Source organism: Trichomycterus rosablanca, chromosome 10 (genome assembly GCF_030014385.1).
Source record: "Trichomycterus rosablanca isolate fTriRos1 chromosome 10, fTriRos1.hap1, whole genome shotgun sequence".
In the NCBI taxonomy this organism is placed as follows: Eukaryota; Metazoa; Chordata; class Actinopteri; order Siluriformes; family Trichomycteridae; genus Trichomycterus; species Trichomycterus rosablanca.
In genome coordinates, this window is record NC_085997.1 from 16,829,173 (window position 1) to 16,848,950 (window position 19,778).

General features: G+C 38.3%; 1 protein-coding gene across 1 annotated transcript in view; it reads left to right on the top strand.

Moving 5' to 3' along the window:
* The window catches only part of tcerg1l (transcription elongation regulator 1 like), a 162,931-nt gene that overhangs the window by 12,252 nt on the left and 130,901 nt on the right, over positions 1-19,778 (top strand). The window contains exons 2-3 of the mRNA XM_063003929.1: positions 5,642-5,788; positions 8,086-8,260. Coding sequence (XP_062859999.1) covers positions 5,642-5,788; positions 8,086-8,260 — 322 coding nt within the window. The remainder of the gene's footprint in view (positions 1-5,641; positions 5,789-8,085; positions 8,261-19,778) is intronic.

A 19,778-nucleotide genomic window follows, 5' to 3' on the forward strand; every position in this document is an offset into this window, starting at 1 on the left:
CCCTTAATTAAATACAAATTAATTTATAACTTTTATTTAATGTTTTTGTCTGGATTTTTGGTTGATATTCTGTCTCTCTCTGTTAAAATAAACCTTCCATAAAAATTATAGACTGTTCAAGTCTTTGTAAGGGGGTAAACTTACAAAATCAGCAGGGGATCAAATACTTATTTCCCCCACTGTATATAAAATAGACCATTCAAGACATGGGGTGGTTTGGGGGGTCTGGCATGGATTAATTCTATTTACATTATTTTTTATGGGAAAAATAGGTTTAACAATTAAATTCGTAAGTCAAGGGTCCACTGTACTTACATTTTAAAGTCTTTTCTGCAGCCGACTTCTACATGTAAGTTCTTAAGTTTTGGAAAACAAATCCCTGTAGTTTTCTGAATAAGCTGTAGCTGTCTGCTGGACTTTTTGAGAAGATTATTGAAGAGGCCATTTCAATTCCATAACCCTTTAATGGTCTCACCAAGAAATTTATGTTAAAAAAGCATTTCTTTGCATTTCTTAGTTTCTTGGGACAACACCAACAACAAACAAAAATGAGCCTCTACCAAACAGTTGAGATGATCACAGAAATGATGCAACTTTTCATTGATGATTTTTTAGCTGCTAGCTTCAGGTTGACATATATGTTAGAAAGGCTGTTTTCTTAACACCATCTACCAATATTTTTTAGTTTAACACGTCAACCAAGGAGCAGGTACAGCCCAAACAAGATTATTTAAATACAGCTTATTTTTACCCAAGTATTAAGACTAGGGCTGTCAAACGATTAAAATTTTTAATCGCGATTAATCTCAGAATTTCATATAGTTAATCGCGATTAATCGCATTAAATAAAATCTGTGTAAATGTTATAGAAAACAAGGTTTTTTTAAGTGAAATGTTACCATTAAAATGGTGAACACATTTTATGCTAAATGTACTCATGTTAAAAACTGATGGGACAAGAGAAAACTGTAAGGGAGTTTTATTCACTCACATACTAGGCAGTAATACTATCCAGCAGAGACCCTTGACTTCGTATATATGTCAGATTGTAGGTTAGAATTTCTCCATCAGCAAACATTGTAGATCAGCGGTGCTTTAGGTGGGATAAGGCGTAGTTATTGTAACAGACTTTTCTGTGCTTGTATCGTGACAATGGTTTGATGGACGTTTCTACACGAAGTGAGTGTGTTTTGACCCTTTGGGACTTCCATAGTTCATGGACTAGCGTGCTTGACTCCGGTATTCAGTGCCGTAACAGATTAAGTTAATAAAGTGTTTTGCTCCCGACAACTTGTGAATATACCGTGTATTTATTTCTTTATTATGCAAGTGCATCCCTACGACGCTCAGTTATATTATTTTAACAAACCGCAAATGAACAACGGTGGCAAGTCCGACATTAAAACGTTGGTTCTACCAGTCAAGTCTCAACATGAACTAGAATTTGCGTTAACGGCACAATTTTTTTAAATCGCGTTAAATTGAGATCGCGTTAATGCGTTATTATCGCGTTAACTTCGACAGCCCTAATTAAGACTCAAAGTAAGCTCAACCAAATGGTTGAGGAGACCATTAAGGGGATAAAGATGCAGAAGCTCTATATTACAAAGGGTTGGTTCATATTATTAACTATAAGAGCATGGGGCTTAATAAAACATTTATGGAATTCTTATGTTTGTGTATTACCTACTTTATAACAGCTTTTAAGCAAATTATGACCAAATATGATTTGACTTTAAAGCACAATAGACATTGTAGCTCTGTCAAATGTATTGGATATATTTTAAATAATTGTTAATGATTGTTTTTTCTCCAGACATGTGTATCAAGTCAAGTCAAGTCAGGTTTATTTATAAAGCGCATTGAAAGACCTCAAGTGTCATCCAAGGCGCTTTACAATATACAGAACAGTAATAAGGCAAATCAATACCATAAAATACAGTAAAGCAAAATTAAAAAAAAACCTCACTGTAAATAAAACAGTTTAAAGAAAGCCACGCTGAAACTCAAAAACCTGTAAAAATAAATAGGTCTTCAAGTGTGTCAAATAACTTTGGCCGGAATATAGTCATTGCTTTTTGAACCAGTAAAATTAGACTCTCACTGGTAGGAAAGTACTGAATTTTACTCATCATCAAAGCCCCATTATTTGGAGTCTTTCTGGTGCAGAACAACTGTTAGCTGAACTTTCTGAGCAGAACAGATGCCTTAAGTACACTTTAAGACTATATCTAAATAATCTGGCTATACTATATTAGTACTAAGGCAGCTTTCAGCAAATTATAATTCAAATATACACTATATTGCCAAAATTGTGTGGATACCCCTCTCCCTAGTTTTTATGAATTTATATTTTAATATTTCAGTCACTCATTAAAGTGTATGGTTAGGTGAACATTTTGCCATTTTGTGCAAGGCCCTTTCCTGTTCCAGTATGACTATGAAACACATTTACTGATCATACCATATCAAGAGAGATTAAGCTTGTCACATAATGGAACTGTAGCTCTTTGGACATACAGGTCTCAATGGTAGCAAATATATCATTCTGTTTGAGATCATCAAATCTATATTGTTTAATTAAGCAGCTCTGTTGACTATAAAACATAATGTGACTAGACATAAACTGTTATGTTCAGCATGGTGGCACAGCAGGTAGCATTGGTGCTGCACAGTGGTGTCATTTGTTTGACTGGTGCCCTGTCCAAGGTGTATTACTGCCTTGCTCCCATAAGATTAAAACCTCCTCCTTGTTTCTACACTCACTGACCATTTTATCAGCTCCACTTACCATATAGAAGCACTTTGTAGTTCTACAATTACTGACAGTATAGTCCTGTAGTATTTCTCTACATATCTTTTTAGCCTGCTTTCACCCTGTTCCTCAATGGTCAGGACACCCACAGGACCACCACAGAGCAGGTATTATTTAGGTGGTGGATCATTCTCAGCACTGCAGTGACACTGACATGGTGGTGGTGTGTTATTGTGTGTTGTGCTGGTATGAGTGGATAAGACACAGCAGCGCTGCTGGAGTTTTTAAATACCGTGTCCACTCACTGTCCACTCTATTAGACACTCCTACCTAGTTGGTCCACCTTGCAGATGTAAAATCAGAGACGATCGCTCATCTGTTGCTGCTGTTTGAGTTGGTCATCTTCTAGACCTTCATCAGTGGTCACAGGACGCTGCCTATGGGGCGCTGTTGGCAGAATATTTTTGGTTGTGGACTATTCTCAGTCCAGCAGTGACAGTGAGGTGTTTAAAAACTCCATCAGCATTGCTGTGTCTGATCCACTCATACCAGCACAACACACACTAACACACCATCACCATGTCAGTGTCACTGCAGTGCTGAGAATGATCCCAAATAATACCTACTCTGTAGTGGTCCTGTGGGGGTCCTGACTATTGAAGAACAGCATGAAAGGGGGCTAACAAAGCATGCAGAGAAACAGATGGACTACAGGCAGTAACTGTAAAACTACAAAGTGCTTCTATATGGTAAGTGGAGCTGATAAAATGGACAGTGTGTGTAGGAACAAGGAGGTGGTCATAATGTTAAGCCTGATAGGTGTACAGTCAAGCATGTTTTTTTCCTGGTTGGTATGGAAACATTCCGGTGGAATTTAGGTTGCACCATTTTAGTATTTAGACAGTTTAAATCTCTAAAATGAAGAGACTGCCAGGCTGAGTGTTCTGTAAAGAACTGATCTAAATAGTATCATGGAGCAGTGTTAGTATCTTATTACTGTGAGATAAATGGCTTAAAACAAAGACTTTATTTTGTTTAGATAAATATTGATTAATGATCAGTTAAATGGGCCTTGAAATATTTAAGCTTATGCAAAATTGATTATCACCCTAGGAAACTGTGGCTTGTAGTAAATTGTTCTGTAGAGAGTGGTCAGCTGGTATTGAATTCAGTTACTATTGTTGAGGCTGTAAAAAGAAAGTCTCTCCTTTTTTATCCTCATGAATAGCTGCAATACACAAGCTATATGTTTACTAAACAGCTCCTTATGTCATCTTACACCTTTACATAGCTCCTTTCAGATGTGGTTATTCCTATTGATGCCTTATTGCATCAGTCACAATACTGGCAGGACGACAGTCTATCACAGGCCCTAGACACAGACTCACTCACTCACTATTGGCGACCGGAGGTTTATCCACACAGTAGGCTGTTTATGTTCACTTTGTGTCATTAGTTTCAATACCTTTAAACTATAAAATCCCTGAGGTAAAATATTGTGAGCAATATGATGTTAGTGCCTACTGGTGAAACACTGAACTCTTATTTTGACTGGGCGATATTGAGAGAGATGAAAGTTGTAAACAAGTACTATTCCATCTTTCAGCACATTCAGTCCTTTTAAGTCTTTTTTTCTTTTGTAATATAAAAGTGTGAACAAAGCTAAAAGAGAGAGAAGAGATGCAATGAACAGCTCTGGGAGAAAACCAGCTAGCTAAACGCAATTTTCTCACAGGGCTAGCTAATGTGTCATTCTGTCTGAGTGCTTCCAATCTATATTTATTGCTTTAATTTTACTCCTTACAAAGCTGATTTATTTATTGTATTTTCTTAAAGTCTTTTTGCTCTAAAAACAGGACAACAAAGCCTTTCCCACCCTTACACATTTACTTTACTTTACATTACTTTAACATTACCTCCAATATATTAGCCACAAGTACAGTAGGTGGACACCTCTTGTACTTGTTTTTTTCAGTCACACCTATTGCTAACAGCTGTGTAAAATCAATTACATGCTTCTAACTTACATTACAAGGAAGGTTCGTTCCTGTTCCAGCATGAACCAATGTTCCATAAGTATCAAGTTTAACAAATTTGGTGTTAAAGAACTACAGACTCACTCACTCACTTTATTAACCGCTTTTCCAATTAGGGTCGGGGGTGCTGGAGCCTTTCCCTGCTTTTCAATGGGCGTAAGGCACACAGTAACACCCTGGATGGTGTGCCAGTCCATCGCAGGGCAGACACACACATTGACCTATAAGGCAATTTAGTATCTCCAGTTAACCTGACTGCATGTTTTTGGACTGTGGGAGGAAACCGGAGCTCCCAGAGGAAACCCACGCAGGCACAGGGAGAACATGCAAACTCTGCACAGAAAGGACCCGGACCACCCTGCCTGGGGATTGAACCTTCTTGCTGTAAGGCGACAGTGCTACCCACCAAGCCACTGTGCCGCCACTCACTGAACACACTTGGGATGAATTAGGACTGATAATAATCCAGGCCTTCTCAAATACTCCACTGAGTAAATAAACACTTCACACAGACACACTACACAATTTGGTGATAGTCTTGCCAGAACAGTAAACGTTGTAATAGTGAAGATGTGTGTGTGTGTGTGTGTGTGTGTGTGTAAACTTCATTTTATTGCTTATAGTTTGCTCATGGACAGATGTCCGCATACTTTTTAGCGTATAGTGCATGGCATTACAGTCTAAGGTTTTTAATTATTATTAGTATTACTATTATTTAATAGAGATTCAGTTATTATTATTATTATTATTATTGTAATTCCTATTATTATTATTTAATATGGATTCAGTTATTTTATTATTGTTATTATTATTATTATTATTAATATGGACTTTCTTCTGTGTTTTTCAGTGGGAGCTTCCATCCAGGCCCGCCATGCTGGGATTTCAGCCCTCTGCAGGTGTTGATCTGGTCCCTATGTTCCCTGTTGTGTATCGAACCATACTGCCTCCCCACTATCGTAAAGCTTGGCTGGAGAAACGAGTACCAGACTACAAGGTAAAATCTTCATCTTGAAGACATCTATAAAGCTAAGTTATAATATAATAGTTTGTGGATTAAAATCCCACTTACAGCAAAATATTTTGTCTGTTTGTGAAAGCAAAGCAAAGCATTAATTATACATTCATGAAGCTACATTGTATGGCCAAAACACATTTCCTAATTATTAGAGTTCAATTTATATAGCAGCTTTCCACACACCCAATTACACTTTACTTAAGGCATATATAAAATCAATGTATAAAACAAATGATAAATGATCCAATCCTACCCTTATTAATACACTTAGTTTTGCAATATGAGTCTGCCTGTTAATTAATAATTACTTTTTGGTATTTATAAATCAGAAATTTTACATTTATTTTAGATTTTAAAAACATTTACATTTTGCTTTTACATTTACATTTTTGGCATTTAGCAGACACTTTTATCCAAAGTGACTTCCAGTACTGTGACAGTATATTATATAAGCAGATGAGGATAAAGGACCTTGCTCAAGGGCCCAACAGTGGAAACCTGGCAGTGGTGGGGCTTGATTACTAGTCACAACTGACTTTTGCCAGTGGCCCCCTTTTCTAAGCCTGAAGGACTACCTGAAAAAATATACTATCCCAAACACACACAATACAAACAATAAATAAATAAATAGCATAACAGACGTTTTAAGCAAGCCAAACTGGTTTAGTATGGCAATTATTCATTAATTTAATTTTTCCCTCAAGAAATAACTTAATGTTTTTACATTTATCAATTTATTCATTCATTAAATCATTCGTTTTTAATAAGCATCCTAATCAGAGTCACAGTGTGTCTGGTTCAACCAACAAACACTAAAATCCTGATGCTGTGTCTCCTGTAGTTATATTACATCAGTGTGGAATTGATTTTATCCACACATATTTGCTGAGAAGCCAAATATTTTTCTCCATGTGGTACTAATAACAGTAATAAAGGCGTCCTATGCAGGGTGTGTTTCAGCCATGCGCCAGTGTTTTCTGGGAGCCACCGTACCCACTACAACCCTGTTTAGAATAAGGTGGTTGATAAAACAAGAGGCAATAAATGAGAACAGCTTAACTTGGAATTTTGCATGTATTAAAGCTAATATACAAGTAAAAGCAGTTAGCTGTACAGTATTTTCCACACAGTATTAACACAAACTTGTGTTATAGCTGGGGGTTCTGAGAAATTGTAAGAATCAGCTTTTCCGGGTCTAAAATGTTTATCGTAAAAAATAAAGCTTGGATTAATATATTAAAACATGGATTAATATATTAAAAGAACGACACAGGAACACTAAACTTCTCTTAATTATTACTGCTCATAAGTTCTCTCCACTAATGAAATTCCTCACTCGTTGTTTTAGTACAATAAGTCTATATAAAACACTCAAATACAACTAAAGAATAGTCAAAATTAATTTATACAAACACAATAAAACCTGCACTTTACCTTCACTTCTTTATTGTTTATTTGCACTTTGTGGATGCTTGCTCTTGGAATACTGTATTCCGTTCAGTAAAGGCGCCTTCACAATGCACAAAACTTGTCGTGGAAAAAACATGAAACGCATTAATGGTTTTCCTATACATACTTATGGGAAAAAATACCTCGAAACTTAACGTCTTTTAAACTCAACACCAGTCCCAGAACCAATTAACGTTGAGTTTCAAGGTACCACTGTACACTTTCCAGTTGTCCCATCTACACTAAAATAACTATTGGCCTGGAAGGTCAATGGCGAAAACATGCTTCCTCCAAGTTGTTAAACCAACCATAACTTTATTTTAAACTGTTTTTTAAGGCAATGCTAAAACTATACAATGCCTGTTGATGTATGTACTGCTCCAGAGACACCCAAGATTGACTGGTGTCACCATTTTCTTTACAACAAGCAAACACACTCATTTTAAAATCTCTCCTGTGACACAGTAGGGTGAGAAAGTGGAATCTGGAAGTGTGAGGGCTTGCAGGTGTTTACTTAGAGATCTGTGTCACCCTGCAAGGACATCTTTATAAGCTGTGTCACACGTTATTTTGCAAACTAACAAACACCCTGGAGTTACGACGATGCCACAAACCATCCTGTGGCCAACATCTGCAAGCTGGTTGGCCTTTTTTTTTGGGTGGAAGGGATTATTATTTTTTATTATTTAAAACAACAATGCCAAATGCAAGTTAAATGTTTCCCCTGTTGCACATCTCTAGTAATTTTATTTGGGCTATAAACCATATCAACTAAAAGTAGAATTTGTGTGCTTTTTGTTAAGCATTTTGCAAACTCTTTCTAACAGGTTTATCTGAATAACACTCTGAAGACCACCTGGATTGGGCCAGAAGAAATAGGAATTTTTCAGAGGCAAGAAAAGCCGGTACTGATGACAAATCAAGTGGCAATGAGCATATCCAGGCCAGCTGCCGCCTCCAGGAATTTCCACACTCTGCTTCTGACACCCAGGCGCATTTCAGGTAGGAGGAAGGATTTTCTAATTCTTTATTCTCTTGGCGTGTTGGCCCACTTTCAGCTATGCCGTTTATTCCATTGCTTTATTGCTTTCCTGCTGTATTTCAAGCTTTTAAAACAATTCCCTTTTTTATTTACTCCCTGTTCTATGTTACTGCATGTTGAGCTATCAGCGTGCTATCAACATTCATTTTATGGTGTTCGTAAAAACACCATTAGGGTTGACATGTCATCTGCATATTAATCTGTAGGAGAACAGGCTGTGTGATTTATGTTTGCTAAATCAAAGTGAAATCGGTCATATTTTATATTTATAATAATTTTATCTCTATTTTACATGACAGTACAACATACCCACATCATTTATGAAATACGAGATAACGTCAAAAGAATTTTGTGCACATCTAGGCAGTGTTTACAAGGACATTTACAGCTCTCAAAATATACTGTTGTTACTTATTTCAATAAGAATAATTTGTTGTCTGATCATGCACACTTAAATATGGTCACACAAAAAGCAACACTTTCTTATCTGTTAAAAATAATGGGGCACAAGGATTGATGTAATATTTAACATAATACATAATACTGTCTAGGTACATAAGGGTTTATAAAGTAAAACGAACTATTACTTTACTTAAACTGTGCATGTAAAAGTCTGGACCTGTGTTTGGAATAGATATAATTTTAAAGTTTTAATGTAGTTAAAATAGTTTTTATATTATTTAATATGATATTATACCATATAAAAATTAATCCTATAGGTATGTTTAATATACACCGATCAGCCATAACATTAAAACCACCTCCTTGCTTGTACACTTACTGTCCATTTTATCAGCTCCACTTACCATATAAAAGCACTTTGTAGTTCTACAATTACTGACTGTAGTCCACTTTTTCTGCATGCTTTGTTAGCCCCCTTTCATGCTGTTCTTCAATGGTCAGGACTCTCCCAAGACCACTACAGAGTCAAGTCAAGTCAACTTAACTTTATTTATATAGCGCTTTTTACAATAGACATTGTCTCAAAGCAACTTTACAAAATCCAGGACCAACAGATACAAAAACCCCTGTTGAGCAAGCCGAGGGCGACTGTGGCAAGGAAAAACTCCCTGAAAATTACAGGAAGAAACCTCGAGGGGAACCAGACTCAGCAGGGCCCATCCTTCTTGGGTGGCCTGGAGGATACTTTAAATAAATAGGATTTACACAAATCATACAAACACAGAATTAAATGAACTAAAAGTTATAACTGGTAATAAATAAATAAATAAATAATAATAGAGTTATTATTCGGTCTAGTCTTTAATAAAGTCTGTAGTTTCTTTATTAAATTTCTTGTCATTCTTGGTGCAGTTACTCCCGACCCGTCACATCTGGCAGAAGCAGCATCGTTGGCACTGCAGTCTCGACTTTAATCCTTAACCTCGGCGGGTAAACAGGTTTCCATCAGAATGCCCTTGGGGTAAAACAATAGAGAATGTAGTTAATAATGTACAATGCTAGTTGAGTAAAACAGTTTTACAGAGAGTTTTAGACTCCGGCAGCCCTAATTATTACAGCATAACTAAAAGGGAGAGCGAGCAGGTAACAAGGTCATGAAGGCTTTCACAGGACATCAGCGCCCACCTCCCCTACCCAAACCTGAGTGATTGGACAGGAGAGGCAGAACGACAGCAACCCAACATCCCTGATCACCACAAGTTTCTATGACCAAGAACCCCCAAGCTCTGCGCCTTTGTCTATACTAATCAAAAGCCTGAGAAAATAAATATGTTTTCAGTCTAGACTTAAACATTGAGACTGTGTCCAAATCCCGAACAGAGGCAGGAAGATTATTCCAAAGTTGTGGAGCTTTGTAAGAAAATGCTCTTCTACCAGCTGTGATCTTTTTAATTCTAGGAACTATAAGTAACCCTGCATCTTGTGAGCGAAGTGGACGCGCGTGCTGGGCTGTAGTGATTAATAAGTTCACTCAGATACTGTGGAGCCAGACCATGTAGTGCTTTATAGGTTAGTAGAAGTATTTTGTAATCAATGCGGAATTTAACTGGCAGCCAGTGAAGAGATGCTAGAACAGGACTAATATGAGCAAATTTTTTAGTTTTAGTTAGCACTCGAGCTGCTGCATTTTGAACTAACTGGAGTTTGTGTATGGATCTACCAGAGCATCCAGTTAGAAGAGCATTACAATAATCTAACCGAGAAGTTATAAACGCATGGATCAGTTTTTCAGCGTCATTAACAGATTATATTACGCAAATGATAGAAAGCAACTCTAGTAATATTATTAACGTGTGTATCAAAGGAGAGATCTGAATCTATTGTGACACCTAAGTTTTTTACATCAGAGCTAGGAGTAACAGAGAAAGTGTTTAGGTTTAGCACCAGGTTAGACAACTTGTCTCTTGCAGCTTTAGAGCCAACAAGTAAAAGCTCTGTTTTATCTGAATTAAGTAACAGAAAATTACCTGACATCCAGTTTTTTATGTCGTTTACACAATCTTCTATCTTACTGATTGTGTCAGTATCATTGGTTTGGCTGATATGTACAGCTGTGTGTCATCTGCATAGCAGTGAAAATTTATGCCATGTTTATGAATAATTTCTCCTAGTGGAAGCATATAGAGTGTAAATAATAGCGGTCCCAGTACCGACCCCTGTGGAACACCACACTTTACTTTTGTTGTTTCTGAGCATTTATTATTTACATAAACAAATTGCGAGCGGTCAGTCAAATATGATTTGAACCAAGAGAGTGCAAGTCCTTTAACACCTACTGTATTTTCTAGCCTCTCCAGTAAAATGTTATGTTCGACCGTATCAAACGCTGCACTAAGATCTAATAGAACAAAAAAAGAGACACATCCATTATCAGAAGACATTAACAACTCGTTAACTACTCTAATTAATGCGGTTTCGGTACTATGGTTGGGTCTAAATCCAGATTGAAATTCTCATAGAGACACCAGGGAATACAAGTGACTATGGTCGCTGGTGTCTCTATGGGGGTTGCAATACGCACGTGTCGGAGCTGAGAATCTCCTATAACCAGAGCACTTACATTAACAGGCTTCTCAGCGGGTGGGTCACTGAGTGGGGAAAACCTGTTGGACACTTGCAACTGAGATGGTTGGTGCTTTGCCCTACGTCTATGTCGCCGAGACGTCACCCAGTCGTCCCGCTGTGAGGGCTCTAATGCCGGAGTCTGGGGTTCTACACCTGAACTACTGGCATTTGGGACTGCTACAGCTGTATCTAAGCCCTCACTAGTAGTAGTCTGTTCTAACGCCCGAATGCGCCCTCCTAACACTGAGATCTACTCCGTCAGACTAACAACTAATCTACACTTATCACATATAAAATTATCACTAATCACGGAGAAGGAATAACTGAACATGTTGCACTCAGAACAGGGATATAAAGCTCCTGCTGGGGCCATTATTACAAAGAAATGTACTTAGCTTTAGAAGATGAGTTGAAGTTGCTGTTTAAGTTGGATTCAGCGGTGCTTCTGCTGGTAGTCACAGAAAAACGGCTTTAATCTGGACGAAACAGGCGTTGATAAGCTGAAATACAAAAAACAACAACCAAACAAACACAAACGCGCTTCGTTTCCGACAAAACGGCTGTAATTCTAAAGGAAAACGGTGTTTATGTGCTGGTGTACAAAATAAATAAACAGAACGCGGTTCCTACGGAGAGAAAACAGTTATAACTCCCCACAAAACAAAGGTGTTTAAGTGCTATAGTACAAAAACAACCAAACACAAACGCGCTTCGTGCGGACAGAAAGCGTTTTTAATTCTGGATGAATAAGATGTTTATGCGCTGAAGTACAAAACAAACAAACAAAACCGGCTTCGTTCGGATGCCGGTAGCAGAAGTTTCCTAGTAACAGACTTCGAAAACAAGCACGGATTTACGTTAGTAAACACAAGCGTAAACATAAGCGCTTTTTTACGATAGACAAAATAACACTCTATATCAACTACACGCGAAGGATTAACGTTTAAATTATACGTTTAAAACATACGTATATAAAAAGTTATTTAGCTAAAAGCTACAAACAACTAGGCTACAGCCTCAGCGTGCGTACCACCGGAAACGCACACTACATGTGCAAGTATACAGAGTAGGTATTATTTGGGTGGTGGGTCAATCTCAGCACTGCAGTGACACTGACATGGTGGTGGTGTGTTAGTGTGTGTTGTGCTGGTATGAGTGGATAAGACACAGCAATGCTGTGATGGAGTTTTTAAACACCTCGTTGTCACTGCTGGACTGAGAAAAGTCCACCAACCAGAAACATCCAGCCAACAGGGCTCCATGGGCAGCGTCCTGTGACCACAGATGAAGGTCTTGAAGATGACCAACTCAAACAGCAGCAATAGATGAGCGATCGTCTCTGACTTTACATCTACAAGGTGGACCAACTAGGTAGGAGTGTCTTATAGAGTGGACACGGTATTTAAAAACTCCAGCAGTGCTGCTGACCATTGGAGAACAGGGTGAAAGCAGGTTAAAAAGCATGCAGAGAAACATATGGACTAGTCAGTAATTTTAGAACTACAAACTGCTTCTAAATGGTAAGTGAAGCTGATAAAATGGACAGTAGGTGTAAAAAACAGGAGGTGGTTTTAATGTTATGGCTGATTGGGGTATATGTAGGACAGTGGCGGCTGCTGGTCTTTCAAAGAGGGGAAGCTCATTGTCGGCTTACATCATAAAATTTGTCAATTTATTTACACATAAATTCTGCCCTCTGTTCCTTTTACAAGAAAATGGCCTGAAATGGGTTGCAGTTTGTCTTTCGACTTCACTTGCAAAATCCGCGATGGGCCTGAAGCTCCTAGTGATTAAGTGACTAATGAAGTGTATTGCTTTGGTAATACGAATGTCCCTATTTTTCATGCCAATAAAGCTTCTTTTGAGTTTGAGTTTGAGAAGTGACGGTGTAGCGCTCAAACGAGCTGTCAATCAAAACATGATTCAGCCTTTCCACTGATCCTCCAATCATCTTGCAGAAGCTCAGCGTCCACACCCGTCCACACCCGCCCACAGCTCCATTCACCCCCAGATACGCTCAGCGTCCGGGGGTGGGACAAAATCGAGGCATTTATCCAATGACCGGCGAGTTTCGGAGCATTAAAAAAAAACCTCAACGCAGTCCCATAGAGGTGAAGAGACGCTAAGCTTCTGCGGGCAAATGCATTGACGCTACGGGAATGTATGAGTTAAGTTAAGAAAATCGAGTCGATTTGTGATAATTAGCTGATTCTGAACGAACTCGTCTTCAAGATATATGTGTTCTAACGCATTTGTAGTCAATAAAATGTTAACACAACTGTACGTATTTGACCATTTAATTTTGGACATTTTAGGGAAAGCTGAGCTTCCCTTGCAGTCTTAGAGAAATCGCCACTGATGTAGGAGGACATATGTATGTTATAATAATATACCACCTTACAGGTTACATACAGTATATGGAAAAACTATTATTGAAATAGGGGCATATGCAGTATGTCATATATTACATTTCTGTGGGGGTGTAAACCAATAGTAATAGTATGGGTTGTACCAATAATAATAATAAAAATAATGATAAACACCTCAGATTTAAACTTCTGCTTCTGCAGTTGCTTTTGCTTAAAATGATTGGACTAGGATTACAGTATCAGGGCTAGTCTGCTACAGGTGACACGAGACATAGGACATTGGAGAAAGCTGACACATCTGTGCAGCCAACCATTGCAAACCGATGGCAACATAGTGACATGACATGACTAATGATTAGATGACAAATTGACATATAGCCAAACATCTTTTAGACAGCATGATGAAATCATGTGTCAGCCAATTACAGAAAAAAACTTTGTTTATCTAAGTCTTTAAAGGATTTAAAGGAGAAGCAAATCTGTGGGTATATCAATGCCACCCTTTATGGATTAAAAAAGTGTGTTTCCAGTTCTCAAATCCAGTATACTGGAAAGTCAATCACATCTTCTCCTGTGTTGTAATCTAAATCACTATGTTCTTAATATAGGACAAATTGGTACACAAATGGTATCATTACTTTATCAACTACTGTTTAGAAGGTACAACCCTAAATCAGAAAAAGTTGGGACAGTATGGAAAGTGCAAATGATAAAAAAAACCACAGAGTTTCTTACATTTACTTTGACTTTTATTTGATTGCAGACAGGATTAACCTGAGAAATTTCATGTTTTGTCTGGTCAACTTTATTTCATTTATTAATAAACATCCATTCCTGCATTTCAGGCCTGCAACACTTTCCAAAAAAGTTGGGACAGTAAAGCATTTACCACTTTGTAATGTTGCCATTGCTTTTCACCACACTTAAAAGACGGTTTGGCACCGAGGATACCGAGTGATTTAGTGTTTCAGCTTTTATTTTGTCCCATTCATCCTGCAAACACGTCTTAAGATGTGCAACAGTACGGGGTCGTCGTTGTTGCATTTTTTGACAGACCCTGGCTTTTGAACTTGTTGCTGATAACTTTCTGGATGGTCCTTTTTTCGTCTTTGGTCCAGATCACACAGCGTCCATTTTTTCCAAAAAAGACCTGGAATGCTGATTTATCTGACCACAATACACGTTTCCACTGTGTGATGATCCATCCTAGATGCCTCCGAGCCCGGAGAAGTTGACGCCACTTCTGAACATGGTTAACATAAGGCTTTTTTTTTGCACAGTAAACTTTAAAGTGGCATTTGTGCATGTAACTCTGTATTGTAGTGCTTGACAAAGGTTTGCCAGAGTAATTCCTTGCCCATGTGATTATATCAACTATCGTTGAGTGGCGGTTCTTGATGCAGTGCAGTCTGAGGGATCGAAGATCATGGGCGTTCAACTTAAGCTTGCGGCCTTGGCCTTTATGCACTGAAATTCCTTGAATCGTTTAATGATATTATGCACTGTAAAGGGAGAAATATGCAAATACCTTCAAATCTTTCTTTGAGGTACATTGTTTTTAAACCTTTCAATAATTTTCTTATTTTTATTTTATTTGCATTTTACATACTGTCCCAACTTCTTCTGATTTGGGGTTGTATATTATTTTAATGCCTGATTACTATAAAATACCTACTGGCTTATTAACTTTATTCCCTAGCCACTAGTTGTTTTTAAACGTTATTGTAATTTTATAAATAAAAATTCTAATCCACTATTTAAGTCCTCCTACCACATTACAGCTACCAACCCTGAGATAAATACTTTGTTCCACTATCTTAAGCCAGTCTTCGACTCTCCAAACTGCAGTTTATGCTGGGAAGAGAGAACTCTGTTTTCGGTTCGAGCAAATTATGCCACAATGACTGAGACACCAACATTTAAATGTAATGGCTGCCAGGCATACATCACTTCTAAGTTGCGATCTGGCAAAGAAAATGCATTTGTGTTCTTTACGTTTCCTTTAACTGATCAATTACTGGAGTGTGATTGAATAGCTGTCAGACAGAAACACTTCAGTGAAGGTTGATGGGAGCCAATAGCTTAACAACCACATGTGTCTTTCACTAGAAGTCTGCCACCTTTATTAAATCACTGTCAGCGTGTGAGGGAGGGAGTTAACTGGCTTGTTTTGCTGGGATTGGAATTAGAGCCTAAGATGTTCTAATACAATGGATAAAGTTTTGTGCCTCTAGCTATCAGGAGGTTGAAAGTGAATGATAGGAATTAATGTGTGGGTGAATGTGGTTGGAATTTGAGTTTATTATGGCTGGTCTAAAAGCATTTACATTTTCAGCATTTAGCAGACGCCTTTATCCAAAGCGACTTACATTACAGTTACAGTATATAGTTTGAGCAATTGAGGGTTAAGGGCCTTGCTCAAGGGCCCAACAGCAGCAACCTGGCAGTGGTGGGGCTTGAACCAGCGACCCGCTGATCACTGGTCCAGTATTTTAACCACTAGGCTACAGCTGGCCCTTTGATTTTGATGGACAAAGGCTTTAGACAAATATGTTTATTTGTAACTTTCTGTATGATCCATATGATGAATTTGGGGTTCATGGATTAATTCTTACTTAGAAATGCTGCTAACTAGGGATGTAATGATACACTCTACCCACGATGCGATGCGATTCACGATACTGGGTTCATGATATGATTTTTCCCGATTTTTTTAAACTCAAATTGAAGACTAATTATGACAAAGTTTCCTTTTATTATTTCTCTTAAAAAAGAAAGTAAAATATTGTATTTGTGCTTATCCTTTAATTTATCTAAATAATGAATGCCCTAGCCGCTCAGGTGGCGCAGCGGTAAAAAGACATGCTGCAACCAGAGCTGGATTCTGAGTACATCGTTTCAAATCCAGCTTTGCCTCCCCGGTTTAAGGCTGGGCGGCTGCATGAGCAACGATTGGCCGGTTGCTCAGTTGGGGGGTGGGACAAAGAACCGGATGTGGGTCTCTGTCTGTCAGAATGCGATTATGACCTCTGCCGGCTGATTAGAGGCACCTGCACAAGAGATGAGGAAGAGTGCCCTTAGGGTGTGTCTCTCCGCATGCAACGCTAGGTGGCGCCAAACTCATCAATGTGCGGGTGGCAAAAATGCATCTGGCTGCTGCTCATGTTTCGGAGGGGATATGGGTTAGCTTCAATCTCCTCTGTCAGGGCAGGGTTTGGCATAGACAGAGAGGAAGCGCAATGCAAATTGAACGATTGGATGCGCTAAAGGGGGAGAAAAACGGAAAAAAAAATTATAATAATGAATGCCCTTTTATTTCTGAGGTAGGTACAAATTATGCAAAACAATTTTGAATTAAGCCCAATTTGGCTAAAAAAAACAGAATTTGGCAACCAGGCATATAGCGCCAGTGACGTCAACAAGGCGAGGTGTATAGTGCCAGTGCCCTCTGCTGTTTAAAGTGAATATCAAATCATTTTACACGTCAAATCGATTTGAATCGTGGAATTTTTGAATCGGTTATTAACAGTCTTGTGGTGAATCGTTACATCCCTACTGCTAACTTTGTTCTGTAAAAGATATTACTTGTATTGTTCTTAACAATCATTGCTGCTTTGTCTGATTTGGGTTTTTGAATGAACACATTACAAAAATATCATGTCTTATTTGGTGCTTCTGTGGATAAGTCTGCCAGTGACTAAGCCACAAATCTTACTGGTGCTGCTGTTAAACGTTATACATAGTGGATACTTTTTTTACACAATTTATTATGTTGTGGATTTGGTTTTAAATGCATATTATTTATTTTTGTGCATTGTTCCTAATTTGTCCTCCCAATCTTGTCATATCCAATAACCTGACCAGATTTGACTTCTTGTACTGCTACTCACAGGAACTGACTGTAAAAAGCTGCGACTATCACACGTCCTCTCTGACACGTGCAGTAGTCAACTGCTTCTTTTCCCCTGCACGAAGTGGGCTCATATGGAAATCATGAGGAGTTATGAGGAATCCCTTCCGGCATTCCTACCCCCGAATATCATTATACGTTTACTGAGATTTAAACTTATGAGTCTGAGATGTGTTAGTGTGTTTTACTACTGCGTCAACCGAGCACCACAATTCACATTTTTAATGACGTGGTGAAACATGCTTTTAGAGTTTTTTTTTTTTTTTTAATGACTATGGGTTGCCCAGACAAAGCCAGGACTTAAACCCCATCAACATTAGTGGATAGACCTTTAGATGGCAGTTCACATATGCTCATAATTTTTTTGAGGATTTGCCTTGAATCCTGTTGTGCAATTTCTTTTTTCTGATATGTATATATACCACCTGGATTTAACTAAGCAAATAGGTAAGAGCCTCCCATTGGATAATAACTGCATGGGTAATTATGTTTCAGCTGGCAACAGGTTATTTAACCCTAACTGATGCAGTGAGTGGCTTCTCATTTGTTAAACAACCAAGTCGAAAGACACATCCTGTGGTCGTGGAAAAGATGTTAATCTGTTTCAATTATTGGCATGCATCAAGCAGAGAAAACATCTAAGGAGAAGCTGAAACTACTAAAATCGGGTTAAGAACTGTCCAACACATTATTAAAAAGTGGAAGGACAGTGGGGAAACATCATCTTCGAGGAAGGAATGTGGTCGGAAAAAAATCCTGAATGATCGTGCTCGGCGATCACTTAAACGTTTGGTGAAATCAAATGGTAGAAAACTACAGTAGAACTCAGAGAAATGTTTAATAGTGAAAGTAAGAGCATTTCCACACACACAATGTGAAGTGAACTCAAGGGATTGGGACTAAACAGCTGTGTAGCCTTAAGAAAACCACTCGGCAAAAATGGCTTCAATTTGCTAGGGAGCATAAAGATTGGACTCTGGAGCAATGGAAGAAGGTCATGTGGTCTGATGAGTCCAGATTTACCCTGTTCCAGAGTGATGGGCGCATCAGGGTAAGAAGAGAGGTGGCTGAAGTGATGCACCCATCATGCCTAGTGCCTACCGTACAAGCCGGTGGGGGCAGTGCTATGATCTTGGGTTGCTGCAGTTGGTCAGGTCTAGGTTCAGCAATGTTATGTGCTCAAAGAATGAGGTCAGCTGACTACCTGAATATACTGAACGACCAGGTTATTCCATCAATGGATTTTTTCTTTCCTCATGGCACGGGCATATTCCAAGATGACAATGCCAGGATTCATTGGAATCAAATTGTGAAAGAGTGCTTCAGGGAGCATGAGACATCATTCTCACACATGGATTGGCCACCACAGAGTCCAGACCTGAACCCCATTGAGAATCTTTGAGATGTGCTGGAGAAGACTTTGTGCAGTTGTCCAAATCTCCCATCACCAATACAAGATCTTGGGGGAAAATTAATGCAACTCTGGACAGAAATAAATGTTGTGACATTGCAGAAGCTTGTGGAAACGATGCCACAGCGAATGCGTTCCGTAATCAAAGCTAAAGGCAGTCCAACAAAATATTAGAGTGTATGACCTTTTTTTTGGCCAGGCAGTGTATATAAAAAGCTAAATAATATAATATAATATGTCAGATGCTTCTTTTAAAATGTATTTTATGCAATGTAGTTTTGTGGGACCTGTTTCCTTCTGCTAAATAAAGTTGCGAGTGTCTAGTTGGAACAGTTTGTCCATCTAATTCTTGTATCAGTTGCCAAAGAACAGCATGACCAGCTATAACACTGTGTAAAATACAGGCAGTTGCTTAAACAAATTGAAATGTAGCCATCTGTCAACACTTAGTTTTCAAAGCAGGTGGGTCCCTCAGTTTTCAACATGAACAAATGCATAAGCATATAAAAATATGCTACGAAATGTGTGATTAGAGGTAATTGTGGGTGATAAGCTGTCCTTAAGTTTAATTGTGCATTTGTGCATGTGTGCATAACCTTTAGTGGTCACTTTATTTTAATTACCATACTTTGCTTTTAGAGCCGTCTTAATTATTCGTGGCATGGAATTCATAAGGTATTAAAAGCATTCTTTTAAGAATTTGGTCCAGGTTGACATATCTCATAATTGCTGCAAATTTGCCAGCTGCACATTTATATTTT